This window comes from Amaranthus tricolor, chromosome 16 (genome assembly GCF_026212465.1).
Source record: "Amaranthus tricolor cultivar Red isolate AtriRed21 chromosome 16, ASM2621246v1, whole genome shotgun sequence".
NCBI classification, from domain to species: Eukaryota; Viridiplantae; Streptophyta; class Magnoliopsida; order Caryophyllales; family Amaranthaceae; genus Amaranthus; species Amaranthus tricolor.
The window spans coordinates 9,948,479-9,967,995 of NC_080062.1; the positions used below are offsets into that span (position 1 = coordinate 9,948,479).

General features: G+C 33.7%; 1 protein-coding gene across 4 annotated transcripts in view; it reads right to left on the reverse strand.

The window, feature by feature from the left end:
* The window catches only part of LOC130802911 (protein FORGETTER 1), a 38,839-nt gene that overhangs the window by 9,405 nt on the left and 9,917 nt on the right, over positions 1-19,517 (reverse strand). For all 4 annotated transcript variants that reach the window (XR_009039817.1, XM_057667025.1, XM_057667026.1 and 1 more), the window contains 22 exons: positions 18,718-18,850; positions 17,572-17,632; positions 17,418-17,499; positions 15,036-15,164; positions 14,771-14,914; positions 14,571-14,670; positions 14,314-14,445; positions 13,378-13,448; positions 13,137-13,306; positions 12,911-13,004; positions 10,202-10,299; positions 8,481-8,616; positions 8,166-8,272; positions 5,544-5,639; positions 5,386-5,473; positions 5,167-5,281; positions 3,980-4,091; positions 3,766-3,889; positions 3,625-3,702; positions 3,427-3,545; positions 1,594-1,647; positions 1,408-1,510 (listed from right to left, as the gene is read on the reverse strand). Coding sequence is in view for 3 of the 4 variants with exons in the window: in XM_057667025.1 (XP_057523008.1) it covers positions 1,408-1,510; positions 1,594-1,647; positions 3,427-3,545; positions 3,625-3,702; positions 3,766-3,889; positions 3,980-4,091; positions 5,167-5,281; positions 5,386-5,473; positions 5,544-5,639; positions 8,166-8,272; positions 8,481-8,616; positions 10,202-10,299; positions 12,911-13,004; positions 13,137-13,306; positions 13,378-13,448; positions 14,314-14,445; positions 14,571-14,670; positions 14,771-14,914; positions 15,036-15,164; positions 17,418-17,499; positions 17,572-17,632; positions 18,718-18,850 (2,346 nt within the window). In the remaining variant the exon portion in view is untranslated. The remainder of the gene's footprint in view (positions 1-1,407; positions 1,511-1,593; positions 1,648-3,426; positions 3,546-3,624; positions 3,703-3,765; positions 3,890-3,979; positions 4,092-5,166; positions 5,282-5,385; positions 5,474-5,543; positions 5,640-8,165; positions 8,273-8,480; positions 8,617-10,201; positions 10,300-12,910; positions 13,005-13,136; positions 13,307-13,377; positions 13,449-14,313; positions 14,446-14,570; positions 14,671-14,770; positions 14,915-15,035; positions 15,165-17,417; positions 17,500-17,571; positions 17,633-18,717; positions 18,851-19,517) is intronic.

Below are 19,517 nucleotides of genomic sequence, written 5' to 3' on the forward strand. Positions count from 1 at the left end.
TAGACCAATGACAATCCAATGCCTACAACTACAATCTATCTTAAGTAAATGGGCTATTTTTGTAACCACGATTATTAACGACAACGAATGTTTTTTTTAGCATAACTGGTCACGTGGCTCTAATTGTACAAGCCTTGGAGTTACCAAATGGATATAAAAATAAACTATCTATCATGTAAATAAGTCGAGAGTTGGAAGTGTACCATGTAGAGTTTCCCTAGAATCAAATTACTTTCAAGAATAACATTTGCACAAAAGAAAAATAAATAAAGTAAAAACAAGGTTGTGTCATATCATAACGGTTGAGTTATAATTGTATTCCATTTTATTAAAACGATAAAAACCCATAGTACTTGTTTTGTAAAAGTGTAAAACAATTTGTTTTAGGGTGACACTACGAAAACTGATCCTCATTTTTGGATCATTGTTACCGCAATTGTAACCCTATTTTTGCACTATAAATCTATCACTTTTTCTAATCAACTTAGAGTCACCAAGTTTAAAGGCTACACTAAGACAAATTTCAAGGTGAAATTTGGGAAGAACATTCATTAAAGAAAGAGTAATGTCAAAAGAAGGTTCAACCCTACAAGCTTATATCCTCATGTGTGCCTTCAACACCCCACACCAGGGCTTTAGATGTAGTTTCAGTAGTTTCACGCTCGGTCAATCTTTCACCAACACTATAAAACACAACTCCACACCTAAGCACCTATCAATAAAACTTTAACAATGCGCGGAATCTCCAATAGTCTCTAATCCCAACTCTTAACTCCCTAGATCTCTTGATTCAAAATTATAAGCCCCTTGATGTCAAAGTCAAGAGAACTTCGAAAAAATTATATTTCAAAATTCATAAGAGAACTCCACAGTCCACTTCAGGTCCACGTCCCCCATCAAGTCAACATGTCTCTCTAAAACATCAATCAAACAAAACATGAAGTATACAGTCTGGACCAGACCATTGCATTTCAAAGGTTTATGAGTTTACCAAGATTAGATATTAGGCACCCACAGCCACAAATCAACTCACCTACATATTCTACTCGTGATTACACCTGAGAGGAGCATAAATTTTTGAACCTGTAATCCTATTCCTCACAGTAACTTCAAGAAAAAAAAATATTTGTTAAGAAACCAAGGGTCCTAAAGATAAAATCCATGAGCAGCATAATATTGCCAATTATCTGAAAATGAGAATTCCTTCCCAACTTAGACTCCACTATGGTTCCCACATGCAAATTCCACTTTTCTAAAGACTAAAATTACATATTGCGAAGTGACCCGCACATTTTTTTCAAAACATTTTCAAGGTTGATGAGCTCTTTAAACTGGTCTAACTATGTTCAATATCACATTTTAAACACCATAAGAAATAAGGAAGAGCATAGACAAGATACACTTCACCTGTTTAGATGAAACTTCATATTCGTCTTCCCATCCACTATGAGCCTTCTCCAGAGATGAAATCTTTCTATACTTGGCTTTAAGTTCACTCAAAGGCATTTCCCTAGAAGGACAAAGTAGTTGTCATTGGTGCATATTTACTAAAGTAGGATAGATCAAAAGGGCATCACGAGAATCACTAATCACCTTATTGCTTCCCCGTTAGCTGGACGGACTATCTTAAACAAGCTAGAGGCAGAACTGACATATGAAAGCATACAAAAGAGTTAATTAAGCACAATAATCAACAAGTTACACAAAAAATTCTTGCTCAATGCAATCGCATTTAATATTTACCAAAACATTATTTACAAAATAAGGGAAAATCTTATCTAGCAACTAGCAAGTTTGATTCTCTACATACGTCTAATAAACCTGATTTTATGTTATGACTATTATGTTTTTGTGGCATTATTTAAAGACGATAATTCTTTTTTGAATAAACCAATTATGGTCCATCAAATGTGTTGTTACACATATATAAGGTTCACTATGTGAAATACTAGACCAAAGATCGGTTGTTAAGATAATCTTACCATTAAAAAATTTAAACATTTCTAACAATTCATTAAGATTTATGTTCTTATAATTTATTTGCATATTAAGTAACTAGAGAGAGTCAATGGAGAGAGAAAGAGAGAGAGAATATTAGAGATTAGTAAGAGAAAATATGCTGTGAATGAGAATGTCAAATCCAATGTTACACGAAATGAAAACCATATCAATACAAGAAACGAAAATGAGAAACGTTAATTTAAAGTTTCGAAAACGTATAAACGAAATTTGATATAAAAGATTACTAAATTAAACGTTAGGCCTAAATTAAGAAAAGCAAAAGAAACAAAATATATATGTATAAAAACCTCATTTAAAAACTAGTAGTAAATTGTAACCAGTAGTAGTAATAATTGTAGCTAGTAGAGCTCCAGGGTCTAATTGAGAGTTATAGTTTTTTAATTGTCAAGTCTTGTTTAATCTGATTTGTTGACAAATGGTCTTATCTGAAAGACAAAGGTTCATAAGAGCCTTCTTGTGAACATAAGGTTTGGAAAGGATTGTTACAAACAACAAAACGAGAGGGCCAGGATGGTTATTTCATCTAAGATTTGTTCAGTGTGAGCACGTATATACTAGACAATAAGTCTTGGTGATATGTTTTCTTTTTATATTTTCAAATTTACATGATATCTTCGAAAGATATTTCCTTTGCATGAAGAGTTTAAACTTTGTTGGCAAATATGATGTGCCACTTTACATTAATAATACGTGCAGATGATATAATAAAGTCACTTTACTATAGTCCATTATAATCCAAAACCAAAGAACTACAAATCCTTAGACAAACCATTTTATTTACACTTGCGATTAATTTAATACGGACAGTCAACGTATTTCAACATATTTCTACTTATTCGCTTTTACCTTAGAAGCAAAAGAATCCTTCTAAGTTCAATCAAAAGCAATCTAAAGAATTTGTATTCTTTTCTAATCACTTATCAATTATCATTGTCACTTAATCCTACAAACCTACATCCCTAGCACCAGATAGAAATCACAAAAAAAGTTAGTACCATCACCAAATGTCATATCCTGTGCTCTAGGCCACTAACAACTCCCTCTTGGGCTACTAAGGTTTTGTTATTGGCAAGATTTATGTTTTGAAGAAGCTAATCAAGATGTCGTTTGTAAGACTACCTTAAATCAAAAGATCTTCTCAATTCCATTATAACTTATTCGTTCTTTCACAAAACATGCATTATGGCCATTTATCTTCTAAGTCTTAAAACAAATTTCTCCTTTTTCCTTGTGTCTTCCCAACCCTTGTTCATTACTTCTTACTATACGCAACACATTCACCTCTTCATGCAAAAGAATAAGCGCCAATTTAAAGTCCAAAAACATGCTTGATTAAATCACTTCATGTGCATACCCTTCAAATGCTAAGTGTTAAAATATCATTTGGTTAATTAAAATGCATACCCTTCAAAAGCTAGAAGGAAGTGGCGTCTTCCAAGCCATTCGCGCTTAGATTCATAGAAACCATCATTTACTGAGCCAAGACTTCCCTTTTGCTTCTCATTGAGCAAGTTAGAAGCAAACTGCACATGATAAGCAATATTAGATGTCAAAAGTTGTCAAACAAACAGAATCGACATCAATATGTTTAAACGCAATTACCTCCCATGTGACCCCACGATCAAGAGTAAATGTGAATAGGACAGTTGGTGCACCAGACATTTGATCGACATGCACTGTCTGAAAGAGGAAGTTAGCACAAATAAATTCCAAGGTAATTGTAACAAATGAAAGATGACGAACCTTTGGTTTTCCTTGCAATTCAATAATATTAGCTTTGATGTCAACAATCCCCGAGTCAAGATTCCCTTCAGTTCGAGCATTTTGGATAATTACATCAAGAATGCTGATAAATAACTCAAAAAGCCTGCATTCAGAATATTTACCCATCAAAACCCATATGTACCGAGATTATAAATGTACAGCACAGATAATCATCAAGAGAAAAAGCCAGAACCTATTCTGGATATCAGGAGGCAACCCCAACAACCGGTTGAGAAAACGACCAACATCATGCATATCTGAGTCAATTATGCGTCCAGAAAACTTTCCAGATTCCTTTCCACTACCTTCAGAAGTGAAATGTAGCCAAACAAATACAATTAGGATAACATGTCCTTCATCTCTAAGACACAATTGAACAATTATACTACTTCCAAATTGAAGTAATAGATCTTTCAAAGTTAGGATCAAAGTATCACCTAGGTAAAATAGTTAGGATCAATGTATCACTAAGAAGAAACAAAGGAATTCAAAAAGTATAATTGGTCATATCAATGCTTTTGGCTGACAGTGCAGGCAACGGTTAGCCCAAAATGTACAAGTGAGAACACTGAAATCTTACCCAGCAGATGATGTCTATGGTAAAATGAGTTGTCCATACATACATTAAAAAACAGGTAAAATAGAATATTAAGCTCAAGCCTTAAAAACACTGCTAAATGAAGATTGCACTCCATTTCCCACAAACTTAAGGTTAATGGATCTACAAAGGTGCAAACCTAATGGCCTGCCTAAAGAGCTCTTTGACATTATCAAGGTGGTGATTCGATAATGGACTTTATGTTGTGTATAGACTACGAGCAAAGAATTTTTATAAAAGCCAAAAGATGAAGAAATCACAAACGCCGAGATGATATTGGGTCAGTTCACCACAAGTGTCTCATTTCCATATTTAGAAATTTATTTGTGGTTCACATTATTTTGAATCCCACAAGAATCCTCAACTTCAGTTAATATCCAAAAACTTGCATTTTCTTAAAATTTGAGCAAATAACTTAACCATGTCAACAATTGAGTGACGGTGTATGCCCGTGTTGTCGGAAGCTAAGTTCTTATGAAATTGAGTAGAACAGGATTCAATTTGAAACTGCAACAGCAATAACCTAGGCAAGAAGATATGTTGCCTCAATGTTCACTCATATGCCACTGTCTAGTCTACTTAACCTAGGCTCAATAGCAACCCTAAGAGTAATTTTTGCACAGTAGCTTCTTAGGAGCTGCTTACGCATTAAACAATACCCCAACAAATGATTCAAACAAGTACACAGCCAGTTCAGGACACCTTATGTCACCCTAACTATAATGAAATGCATGCCTCAAGGTTGGGAAAACATAAGGAACAAAAATGTTGACAATTATTACCTGAATCCCTAACAATGCCAACAGACACCAGAGCAGCTTTTGCCTTAGATATAAAATCTTTGATTGACTCTGGATTTTCAGTTGAACACCCAGGCGGCACAACAGGGAGGGAATCCTGTCATCCAGAAAGAGAGGTGTAAAAAAGTAATAAGGTATTCGACAAGAAACAAACTATACTAAAGCATGTCTACAGTGACAAACAAATGAAACAACAAGAACCTGCTCCAAGATTCCTCGATACATCACCATCAACGCCTTTTTCCCATAGGCACTGTCATAATTATATGCACTTAAAGAAGGTCCTGCCCTGCAAGATAAAGCAAGTCAAATAAAGAACCTAGGATTCATTGAGACTAGAGAACAAGAATTCAAGATACCTTCGGTCCCCTTGTGTCAGTGCTCCAAGAGATTCTAGTCTCTTTGCCACAATAGACGCAAACCGTCGTTCACCACCAAGATTGGTGAAAAGGAGTCTGCATGAGCAAAGTACAATTAGATTGTTTCCAGAAAGCTTTGCATTTAGATTTGAAATCAATATGGCAAACCTTTTACAAGTAATAATGAGTTCTATAATAATTACACAAGGCGGTGTCACCCATATGCAAAAGGACTGAGAAAAAAAAAGGGTCAGGCTGTCCAGCTAATACATGACTTGCTAAACAGCAATGTCAAAGCCTAGATCCCAATATATGAAATATGCTATGTCAAACAACACAAAATGCATGAACAGTTTTCATTTTCATCCTAAAAAATTAATTCCACATATACTTATTTGCTCCACGACCATCCATTCAAGTCACTTTTCCTCCCACGACTTCTTACATAGTTTTCTTAGTCCAAAGCTCAATTGACCTATTAAGATTAGGCCTAGTTAGACGGGCCGAGTTTTTTACCCAATGGATCAAGGATTTAGCTTTGTCTTCTGTTAAAAATATTTAATAAAATACTACAAAAAAATCAAGAAAGATTTCATTGTTTTTATAATAGTGGACAAAAAAGAGCTTTTTTTAAGTCTTGAGTACGGAATCATCACCAAAACTAAAAAATTGGTTTTGAAATAGTAGGTCCCAACTCCCAACTCAAAACTACTGCTCCATTTTTTAAAAAAGGAAAAATTAATCGGACAGGCTCAAACTCCTTGTCAGTTGAGTTGATTAGCTTGTAGATGCTTGAACCAACAGTGTTTATTCTCCTTCATCTTGTGAAGAACATCTGCAAACATCTGTTGTACATCTTTGTTTCAAATACCAAAATCCTTATCTTATGTTGATTCTATTCAAGGTTGCACGTTAGCCTAAATTGCAATCAAACCAAACATAGCATTATGGTAAAGCTGACAATCCAAATATTGTAGTTTGAGTTTTTTGCAATTTGGTCCGCTTTTGAAAAGCATATAACTATAAAGCAAAACCAAGGCGCAAACAGTATTTTTCAACTGATTGTTTTTAACTCTAATCAATTTAAAAAACAAATTTAAATTGGTCACGATTTTATAATTGATAAAAAAATAAAATAAAAAATTTAAATAATGAGCATATATTTCTCCACCGTAGGTTAGGCTCTAAAAATTGGAGATTTCCATCAAACAAGACTCAATGATTTCGATACTGCAGGTCACCTAAAAATTATTTGAAATATTTATTTCTTCGCCATTCTTTAGTCCATTTGATGGAAAAAGATAGTAGTCAAGGCGCGCATTTTAAAAAATTTGAATTATATTTTTTACGGGGAATTGTTGGTGCAGGATTAAAAATAAATGTTTTGCTTTTACAAAATAAATTTAGTATTTTACTACTTTTTTATATAGCAAAAATATTCACTTTAGTTAGTTTCTTTTTCACAAATCGGAAAATTTTGATTTTAAGAAAATTGAGGTTGAAGACTAAAAAACATGAAAGGGGAAGAAAAAAAATAAAAGGGGAAAAACTAAGATATAAGATCTAGGGGGTTCGATTGCTCATATAGAGAAAGTGGAAAACCTAGATTATAGTAAAAAGAGAGAGAGAGAGAGGGCGCACAAAAGAAGAATAGATCAGGTTGAAAGAAGAAAGAAAAAGAAAGAAAGATCAACAAAAATCAACAAAGCGAGAACACAAAGAACCTTACCTTTGTACTCATTGATCCGACATATTTCTCTGACATATCATTGTATCTTCTCATAATGCAATATTTTATTACGAACAATAAAGTTAATTTTGTTGATGATCAACTATTCACCTTTATTAACTTTATTGTTGATAGTGATAAAAATAAATTGTAACAAGATACTTGACGGAAAAAAATTTACGCTTTGGATTGGACTAGTCACTAGATTGAGCTTGGAGTTGGGACTTGGGAGACTTTGAACTAAACTTGGACTCAATTTTATCAAAGTTTCTAATAATAATTGGGATGCTTTTGGACTTGCCAATGTCCAAATTTGTCCATCTTTTTACATTCACACACGGTCAAAGCACTACTAGTCGGAGAAAAATTAAGAAAAGAGAATTTAAAACCTGATGTTTCAAAGGGATGTATCAAATACGATAAGAAAAGAACTACTCCCTCAGTCCCTAACATTTTACAACAATATCAATTGGTCTTAATTAGTATTTTATTCTTTATCTACAAGTTAAAAAATAGTCAAATGGGAATTTTTTTGATTCGTCTCAATGCAAGAATTATTAATATTAACTTTTTAAAATTTTTTATTATGTATCATTAAAGGTATCAAAGATTGGATTGGATCATTGGATAATATGAAAAAGTAGAATGTAGCAAAATCTTAGGGTCTGAGGAAGTAATTGATAATAACCTATCACTTTTCAAATATATAAATATCGCTACCAGTTCTTCCTTTTTTCATCACAGTAATTAAAATTTAACAACCAAGGTCTTTTAAAGGCATAAGCAGTTGCAGGAAACATGAAAACTGGATAAACCATGCTAAGGATCTTTTCAAGTAAATTTATACATATTGCAAAACCTTATAGCATAACGTAAACAATTGAAGAACATACCTGTATTCAGGAGCTGAGGTTTGATTGGAACGATGTGTCCTTCCAAACTGCTGAATTGCTCTGTCAGCACTCCATGGCAGCTCCAAAGTTAAGTGAACTCTCCTTCTCTGAAACAAAAGATAATCAATTGGAATTGTTAACTGACAGTTAAAAAGGCAGCAAGGGTTCAAGATCAGAGTGTCTGAAAAGATAATTAAAGATGCCAAGTTTCTCAAATAGAGTAGCAGATGTAAGACTGAATTAAATACTAAATCGACGACAACTGTGCTGTAATTATCAAGAAACAAAAAGCTACTTGGCACTCCCAATTTTCACCTGATTTAGAGCCCTTCTATCAGCTTGAAGTGACACGCCAGCTGAACCAGCTTCTGATATTATAGCAACCAGCTTTTTACCATCCATAAAAAGCTGCTTCTCGTGCATATTAACCATCTCCATTGTCACTTCTTTCCTAAAGCACAAAAAAAAGTACTATAAAATAAACCTGACAATCTGACATATCTTCATCAGCTTACAAATACTCGCCCCTGCATATTAGCCTTTTACTTTTTTAAATGATTCATACTAACCAAACCACACATTAATAATTGTTCGGATTAGGGGAGTGTGGCATCAGAAACATAAGTACACTCGTATTTTTGAAACAAACTTAGCTAACATTATTCTACTACGTCATTTAGCTGCAAGCGGACACCCGAGAAGGAGCCAACTTGAGCAGTAGCATAAAGCTACACTCCAACAATGGAACGCCTACAAACTCCACAAAAAAAGAAGCACAAAGAGTCAAAATTAGTTCACATACTTCAATTTCCTACCCTGATGAAGAAGCACAATAATATGCTACAAATCAGCCATGTAGGGGTAAAATGAGAATAGCTTATGATACTGTTAGTAGTTGTATTTTATAGTAAAATAGTCTGGGGTATCAAGTGAAAAATAGAATAGGTCGATTGCATGAAGCTTGCTTGAGAAGCCAAGAAGTTAGAGAACACTTGGAGAATAAACTGTTAGCTATGTAATACTAAATAGAGAAAACAACGAGAGAAGCACATCTGATGGATCAAGAAGTTTATTTTCTTTTGGTTTTTTTGTTTAGTGCTCTCTTTTATGGAGTTGCAACCTCACAAAAGCAAAATTAAAGAAGGATAACAGTAGAAATACAAATCTCCTCGGAGATAGTAGGATAAAGAAATGTGAATAAAACAAGGTGCTCTATTATGAAAGTCAACCAACATAAAGTTTGTTTCCTTTATCGTTTCTAGATTCCTCTTTCTAGATATAGTTTCAGTGAGATACCTTATTGTTTTCTGTTGACACAGAAATGAAGTATCGATTGCTAGGTATTTTCCACTATGCGTCACAAACAATTTGCAGCCCAAAAAAATTTTGTAAGATCTTTTCTTCATTAACAATAACTATAAATCATGGACATAAACATGGGATGCTTGCCAGGGAGCAAAGACATACATACAAAGCATATAAAAACAATGAATGAGAGCAATAATGCACAGACCAAGAATCTGAACTTGGTTCATCCTTACTTGCACAAGAAGACATCTTGTCTAAAATAGTGTTAAGAAAAATGGGAAACATACCCCATCAAAAGTGGATATTTTTTTTGTATACACACACACATATATATATACTTCCTGTGTGTTTTAATAGTGGCTACATTTTCATAGTAGCCACTATTAATTAATCAATATTGTCTTGGATTATGTTCCTTTTGTATAAGAAAAACATTGTCAGAGGGGTCTTGTTTGTATCATCTCAATGCATATTTTCATAATATTAACTTTTTACAACTTTTAATTACCTAAAGATATTAAGAGTCAAAATAGTGCATAGGATAACATGAAAATGAGAAATGTCGCCACTATAATAACACAAAAGTGTGTGTTGTATAGAATGGAATAACAAGGAATGATAAATGGCCTTTTGAAAATGAATTCAAAATAATTATCTTTCAGCACATATCATGTTCAAAGTAATAAAAGGGTGAAGTTTATAGTGACAAAAGGTTTAAGTACACTCACGTATTCCGTGCCTGATATGTGACGCCTTTACCACATGATGTTCGAACGAGCATACCCCGCCTACCAGTTATTTCTGCAACATTATCAGGACCACCAAGCTGTACATTCACATCAACTGCCAAGGTTAAAGGGTATCCCTTGCACTAACAACAATGCCTTTCAACTGCCATATTTCTTCCTTTCCACAAGCAAAAAGAATTATGTACTAACACAATGATATGGCACAACTGCACTATAAGGAGGAGAAAAAAAAATCAACACAACTCTGCATCTTTGTTGCACGTTAAATAAGTCGAGCACAAGGGTAAACCAGGCATACAAAAAATACAGGATAAAATAAAGAGACAGGCCAAACTAAAACACAAGTAAACATTTTCCTAACCAGCATACCAGCAAACTTATTAATATAGCATCAGCTAATAAATAATGCGGCCCACAAATATAGTAATGGAGCCAATCAAGTAGCACTTTTACCAAAAAGAGTAAGGGTGCAAGTAATAGAAATTTGTTAAAAAGGGAAACTGGTGCAACTACAAAAACTGAGTAAGAATGATGTAAATTAAAATTATAATACACAAAAAAAGTATAAAATTGTGCTTTACAAAACTAAATTGTTTAATTATTTTTAGGTGAATCTAAAAATGTTGAAGAGGTGCAAGTAATAGAAATTTGTGAAAAAGGAAGACTGGTGCAACTAAAAAACCTGAGGAAGTATGATGTAAATTATAATACACAAAAAAAAAATTATAAACTTGCTTTTACAAAACTAAATTGTTTATTTATTTTTAGGTGAATCTAACAATGTTGAAGAGACAAGCAAATAGCATGCAACCCATTTTTGGTTGCATAATAAATATATAGTCAAAAGTAAGCTAAGTAGTTAGTGAAAACTCCCTCATCACACTCAATTCCAAAAGCTCTCACATTGGAAAAGAGAATACATCAAAATGAGCGGGACATGTAGTAAAAGACAAACAAAAGGCCAAGTAAAGAAGAAAGCTATCCTTTATTTCCTATTTACCTAATCGGCCCCCATCATCTCTCCTCCCTAATATCTAGACTCACAGCTGAGATCTTTTGGTGCAACGAACATCAAAGAGATAGTATCAAGAATTTATTTGAGTTGTTTACAAATTGCACACCCATGTATAGCGAGCTTCATTGCTCAATTTCTTGCCAAACTTGGGAAACCAATGTACAAGTCAAAATTTCTAGTGTGCAATGCATGTATTTAGGAAAAATTACCTTTGATAGTGGCTCCCACTTACGCACTAGAGGAAGCCTCGAAATCAATGTGATTAAAAGTTCCATTTCAAGTCCTTGAATTTTAGATAACCTTCGATAAAATGTTTGGAGAGACGGAAAAAAACTCCCATTTTACAAGTTTATTTTTAAAACTATCCTGGATAATTGTATTTTTGCGGAAAAATTACCATCACATGACTTCTGGATCCCTCCATTTTCCTGTCTTGCCTTCTCCACTACTATGGTCATGAAAACCCACCTTTCTCCTCTCTCCCATTTGAAAAATGCACTATTCCTAAAAACAAAAACTCAAATACTATTCAACAAGCAAAATATACAAGGTTGAACAAGGTATACATTAAACTTAGTATTTTCATATTTCACGTGCAAATTTTTAAAATGCACTTTTCCTTCATATTTTGGTTTGCAATGTTGCGTGTACAGCTCGACACTTTATTCCAAGCCTAGTTAATTACAAAAAATATAGTAACATAGTAGCTAAAAGCCTCAATATCTCAATCCAAACAAGCAAAACTTAAGCTAGGGTAGCAGAAAAAGAAATGGTTTGAATTATGTTAATTATTCACCAAAAACCCAAATTTTGCCCCCTCTCCAAAAATTAACAAAAATACCCAAAGGAAATTCCCTTAGATTTTAAGTTTCATAACAGTTGAATTCAGCTAGCAGCTGAAAGGTTGTAGAATTGAGATTGCATGAAACTCAAAGGAGAGGAAAAAAGGAATGACTTGGTAGATTTAGCCAAAAATATTACAATGAAAAGGTAGTATCAAGAGATATCACATTGTAAAGCTTTTCAAAATAAACAAATTGATATTCTCGCGTTGAAAATGTGTATAAAAAATCGTGTTTGGGTGGTATCAAGGGATATCACATGCTTTCAATTGATATTGCAGGATTGTGATAACCCCATCACTTCCATTACTGCATCATCATACAGTTACCGCAATCGCGATTGTTACCGCATTTTCACACTATGGGCCAAACTAAAAAATAGGCCACGAGAATAGACTGAAAGTAAGTCATGCGGACATCCCATGGGGCTTCGCCACTGTAATAGCATGCGATTGCAATTGACACAAAGTTTAGTCAAATTAGCAGAAACTGTGATTTGGTAATTTTTGCCGAAAATGTGTTACTTAAGTCTAAAGATAGTTTTCTGATAAAAAACTAATTTCTGATAAAAAAAAATAAAAGGAAGATTATCAGGCAAAAGAAATGACTACATAAGGCACCTCAAAAAATTCCTAGTAAATGTAATAGGATAGAATTGATTACAAGGTCAAAATAATATGAAATTAAGAAAATAAAAGCATACAAGATGCTATGAAAACTTTGCTTAGAACCATGAGTTGCAATAGCCAGATACTTAAAAGAACATTGAAAATACCAAGGAAAAAAACACATACAGAAAGCAAAATGCTACGAAGCCTTGAACCAAAATACCTGATCAATAATGTCATCTAATGGATTGTTTGGGAGATCTAGAGATTTAATAATATCCAAAATTTTCATTTTCCGCTCAAAAGCTCCTTCATACCTAATGCATATTGATAAGACACATTAAGTAACTTAATACAAGTGAAATTACCACAAATGAAAACAAATATATGAACAAAAAAACAAAAAAAAAATATATGGCTGCATTGAAAGGATACAATTAGTCCCAAACCTCTTTGTGAGTTCTTCTATGTAGACACGTCTAGCCTGTAGATATTCATCTGTCTTTTGCTGGCATGAATAACATGTCCAATCCTCCAAAACATCTGTTGAGGGTGGGTCTAAACAAGAAGGATGGACTAATTGGCCACAACAGGCACATTTGAGCAATTTCTTTCTATCCTGTTCCAGATAATGCAATTCAGAAAACAATATCACAAGATTACGTAGAAGGTACAAATAATATGACATACCTCTTCGCCATTACAAACATCACAGATCTGAAACTCGTCATCAGATTCAGCAGATTCATTATCCATATCAGCTGCAAACGTCGAAGCAAAGAGGTATAAAGCAAAATATAGTGAAAATGTCTCACCAAAAATCACTAATTATGGAAGAAATACATATATTCAAAAAAGGGATCCACTCCTGGTACGACTTTCCAGCATTGACGCTATTTAAATTGAGGTATAGAACAACCATTAAGTTAAAAAATATACTCTGTTTGCAGTTGGGTGTGTGTGTGCATCGAAAATCAAATTGGTCTAGCAAAACCAGATGAGTAGATATCGTTATAGAAACATAAACTAAATTAGTCTCCAACGGATACAGAAAACAATAATTTGAGGTTGACAGTTGCCTCAGATATCTCTCTCTAACACTCAAAAGAAGGATTTTACACTGATTGAAATTCTCTAAAAAGAACCCAGGTGTAAGACTTGATTATTATCCTAACTGAACTTAACACTCAGATATCTTAAAAAGACTCGTAGAAAGTGAGCATAATAATCTGCATTTGCTAATTAAACCAAGCACCATGGCAAACAAACTGTTAAATAAATATCGGATAAAATAATTTCTATGATGGGATCTTGCACCACAAACTTATACCAAACAATGAGAATGCTAGCTGTTGTATACACAAAACAAAGTAAAAATATGGAAGTTAATCCCCATGACCATCAAGCAATTGAATCCTCGCCTTCGGCATCCAAAAAAACAGTACAACAAAAAACGTCATCACTCAACAGATAATACAAAGTACATGCTATAATAGCACTGCATATAAAATAGGGTATTGGTGGTATGGAAATGCAAGTATGAAGCAGGGTCAATCAGTAAAGTATTATATTCAGTTTACAGATTTGGCATATATGAACTATAAATGTCGGGCTACAGGAACTCACATTCGGATTCATCAAAACTTTCTTCATCACTCTCAGCCTTCCATTTAGCAACTTTTCTCACTCGCCCCTTGAAGGAAACATCAGGATTTTCTGAATGCCTCTTCCGAGGAAGATCCTGTACAACTTCATCACCTGCAAGAAATGATTTTTTATATCATGGAAATTATTTTTGAAAAAATGCCAATAGCACATTTCAGCTAGAGATGATAAATAATGCAAGAAAAAACAAAACAAAATATGTAATGTACAGGGAAGACCTGGAATGGGTTCAGGCTTTTCAGGCAAGGGATAATTTTCCTCAACAAATTTGAGTAAAAGCTCACGAGGTCCAGAAACAAAATCATCAAGTTCAGAACCCTATTACACAAAGATGCATAAGGAACAATTAGGAAATAAGATGATTGATAATGGTTAGTATGAAGCTATCAAAAGAGAGAACCAATATTAGATTACTCACATATTTCGTCACAGCCTCCTCAGTGCGTGCCTCTCCGGTGCTTTGGAGGCCAACAACCACACATTTGTTCTGCTGCAGTGCTTGCTTAGCAAGTTCTACAACAGTAGGGACTTTAGCTGACATGCACATGTGTCTAAAGAATCTCTACAGCATATAACCATTCACCAATTAAACAGATAATTAAAAAATTAAAGGAAGTGAAAATTTCAACGATGATTTCTGAAATAACAATAAAATCACTACAAAATTAAATTGCATGCAAGACCTGATGGTTAGCCCAATACAATCGCCACAGCTGACTAGAATTAGGTTTCTCTTCCGTATGAAAAGCACTTGCTGTTAGTAACTCCACACGCAATTCAGCCCAAAACTCAGCTGCCTTCTTATATATTTCCTACAAAAATATAAATTACTGAGGAAAACAAATTCATGCAAACAATCTGCAAATTATTAGAAAGATCGATCTCGGGAATAGTAAATATCGGCAACTTTGAATATGTTTTACATGGGTACGAACATTGATGTTTAAAGTTCATTTTAATTTTGGTCAAGGGAGCAAAAAAGTAGTTTTTTGAAGTGCAAGTGTGCAACTATTAAAATATATCGATAAGTATGCACTTCACATGGTTATTATGTGAATACATGTAGTGATAAGTATGCGAGGGATTTTACGTCATTTCCCAGAAGCAGCGTGCCACATTACACGAATGTTTGTCAAATGAACAAGGTTGTTTTCGATTCACCACGAAGTCCCCAACGTATTTAGAAGGATAGTCATAAGTGTGAGTGTAAGGAATACAAAAAACAAGAGGCAAAGCCTTATCTCAATGTGCCTTAAGTTCACCTTGGTGCACTTTTAGGGTATAAAAAATTGTATCCAAAAACATGTAATTTAAATTTCTTTTCAATTTTTTTTGGAAAATTTTCGGCTCAACCCAACCATACGTCGTGAGAATTTGTATCCCCCATTGCCCCTCATGTTCTTTTTGGATTTCACTTTGCTAGTGAGAACATTTTCTCCACACCTAGGGTTGCTAGGTCGCCTCTCGACTAACTAACGTGGTGTCAATAGAACGAATAATAATAGGTTTTCGCGATACAAGATAAAAGAAAGAGTGAGAACTACGCTAACATTGGTGTCTTTGAATGTTGGAACTTTTAGAGTACATAGAACTGGAAAATATTATTTAAAAAAACGAAAGATTAACATTTTTTTGTGTGCAAGAGAGCAAATCGGTTAGTGGAGATGCCAAGACATTAATAAGACAAAACGAGGAAATATGCAAATTGTGGCATTCGAGCTAGATAAATATAGAAACACAATGATGGTATTTTGATGATTAGTGATTAACCGATTATGTGCTAGAGGTGTGTAAAATAAATTGAAGATTTATAAGGGTGAAGTTTGTTTGCTTAAAAGAATCCATGAATGTAATTGGTGCAAATGTGCCTTATGTGGGAGTACGAGAAGCACTTTTTGGGAGAAATAAAGGATAATCTATTTTGAATTCTGCACAAAGATACATTTTTTAATACTTAGCACGTGGTATAGAAAGCTCTAAAAACCTTTGGTGGTTAAAAATTGCACCAAATTGATTACTTCATGACTAGAAAGCTGTGTAAACTGTAAGGTCATACTAGATAAAGGCATAGTCACCTTAAAAAAAACTCCGTTTTAATCAATGAAATTGCATAAGACATGGCAGTATTCAATAGCTTGATATGCAGGTAGTTTTGCAAAATATCACAAAGAAAGCCTTTTTTTATTTGAATCATCGTAATTTATTAATACATGTAAAGACTCGGTCTTCTAGCATAGGAAAATTGTTTTTGTTTTCATTGAATCTTTAACATAAAAATCAATAGAGGTAAATGTTATCGTTATCTTTCCCATCCCTCTTATGTATTCATGTCATTCTGCTTCCTATAGCCATACCATATGGGGCTTACTGCCTTGGATTAGGCAAGTCAAAACTAATGTAAGTATTGTCTTAGATTAAGCAAGTCAAATATGTAAGTTTAGATTGAATATCAGATGAGTGAAGCCATGTTAATCATCCCAAACTCTTCACATAAATTTTCAGGCAAGAGAAACATGTAAATTGATTCAGCACCTATAAATGTCTTTCACTCGAGTAGATTGCAAGATTCTAAGCTAAAACTAGTTTTATAGTTCGCTTTAAGATCACTAACTATAAGTTACAAAAAAAATGCCAAAGCCTTAATCCCAAATAATCAGTCTCAATGGTTGCCTACGTAAATTTTCCTTCTCTATTCGTTCTGATCGTAAACCATCTCAAACAGTGTATTTAGATTCTCCATATCTTTTTTCCAATGCTTCCCTTCAGGTTATCATTAAAAAAGGTAGATAATTAAATTGTATTTAAAGAAAGTAAGCATCATCATGTGACATATAAATGCTTAAGAATGTAATAGGAAAAAGAATAGATCATTACATGATCTATTTATTTACTTAACGCCCAATAAAATGAAAGAAAAAATAAAATTAAAAAATAAAAAATAAAAAAAATGCAATAGATTATGAAAGGTACTATTTAAAAAACTGTAAAAGAATCAAAATTCATCAGAGAAGCTAAAAAAATAATTTATAATCACCAAGTCGAGGAACATAAACTCTTTGGCATACCGTCATCATAGGATCTAACGGTGCCTCAACCACGTCAAACTCAGCCCCCTTGTAGCTAAGTGTTCGACAAACAAACATGCCCCTGATGAGTAAAATAATCAATGTCAACACCATTCATTTGACAAAAATATATTAAAAAATTGCTTCACACTACCTTGCTTTCATGTCCATGGCAACGAGTTCTAGAGCTCCAACCCCACCTTTCTCTAGTGCACCTATAAACGCATTTGATACAATATTACAGTTATAACCGAAAAAAAACATAATACATTACACCAATACATTGACTAGTCTCCAAATAACTATGCAATCATCGCATTAAAACTTGTAATCCTGGAGCTCATGAGCTAATTTATTTCCCTCTTGTTTTTCATATTAAAAGAGACACCACTATGGGGGTGTATAGAAAAACTAAGGACTAGACACCAAATAAAACAAAACTATGAGTAAAAAAACAAAAAAGTTTCTGATACCAACATAGAAATTTGTAGGCAAAGCACAATACACAAGTCCCCTACATATAAAATGGAAACTCTTCAATGGGTGGAATCTATATCAAGCAGACTTAAAACATTTCCTTGTGTCACACCTACTATCTTATGGCAAGCTTTTCATTTTTTTGGTCTAGAATGAAATATTTAACTGTCGATATCCAACCATGGGGCAAATATCGTCGACATCTCCACATTACGAAAAGTAAAGGTTTTGATGAAATCCATTTTGATCGTGCAATTCGATTTGCAAAAGTTTGCATTCGAGATTTTGCACATGGCAGGTGTCATTAAACTACATCCAGAAAGCTATATTATGCATCTCAATCCCCTTTCAATAATCTAGTATAGCTTTGCTCAATCTCCAAAAGATATCCATATCCCTCAAATATGCCAACTCTTTCTCCAAAAGATTATAATCCATGTCATGCGAAAATTGCCAAAAAGAAAGTTCATCATAGCATTCCTTTCCAATGGAACCTCGACATTTATAGGAAATAACTTCTAAGTCACAATCACAAAGTGAAGCAAAGTAACAAGAGAAGAAGGATCACACTCATCCGACTAACAAAAAGTACTCAAAGGAAAAGAGAATAGTGTTATCTGTGAACATACCAGAAACCAAAAACAATAAAATAAAAAAGAGGAAAAAAAAAAAAAAAAAAAAAAAAAAAAAAAAAAAAAAACTTCATTGTTGAGCTCCTTGAAGCATATATGACAATAAATCGTATGTTATGGAATACAAATACCTTAATGCAGCCTTAAAATTTTGAAAAGATAGCATCAACTTATAGTGAAAGAAGACAAACCCAGAAAATCCTTGAAATTCATAAAAGATGTTCCATCACCCCATAAACCAAGCCGAACCATGTAACCCATATTGCGTGGCTCAGATGCACCAGTAGCTGAGCAATAAACTACACGAGCTTCAGGAAGCTTGTCCTGTTATATTCAGATTAAAACCAGTCAGTAGTCTATATATTGACCTACATTAAGAAAGAATCATGAAAAGACAGCTCCACTCATCAAGTCCAGTAAAACAAGTTGACAAAGCTTGAGTCTAAACGCACATTTTTTTTACAAGGAGAAACAAAGAATGATAGCTACACTATTGAAAACTCGCTTAAGGGGGAAAAGGAGTGCGCTGATAATGCTACCTCATAGATGTTGTATCCTAAGAAGCATACCAGCCCCCTTTACAAAATACCAAGTCATTGCACTGAATACATACACAACCCATAAAAAGGAGCAGAACTACTCGATTACTGAGCTTAACACATAAGAGACAGAAGACGCACAAGCTGATAAATACCAGATTGTCCACAGAATACCATGCGGGAGAAGCACCCTTCAAGCACTAAAAAAATGAGGAGACTGGAGAAAGACTGCAGAATCTTGTGCCAAGGTCCTATCATGTGCTCAGTAGCTGATTCACTCTTATTCAATCACAGCTATCATCAGAGATATACTTGAATAAAATTTTACTCTCTTAGTTTGTATTTCATTCTCAATTTGTAAGTTCAAACACAGTCAAGCGAGAAATTCTTTGATTCGTCTCAAAAGTTTTTTTTTTTTATTAAGAAAATTATATTAATGGGAAATTGTCAAA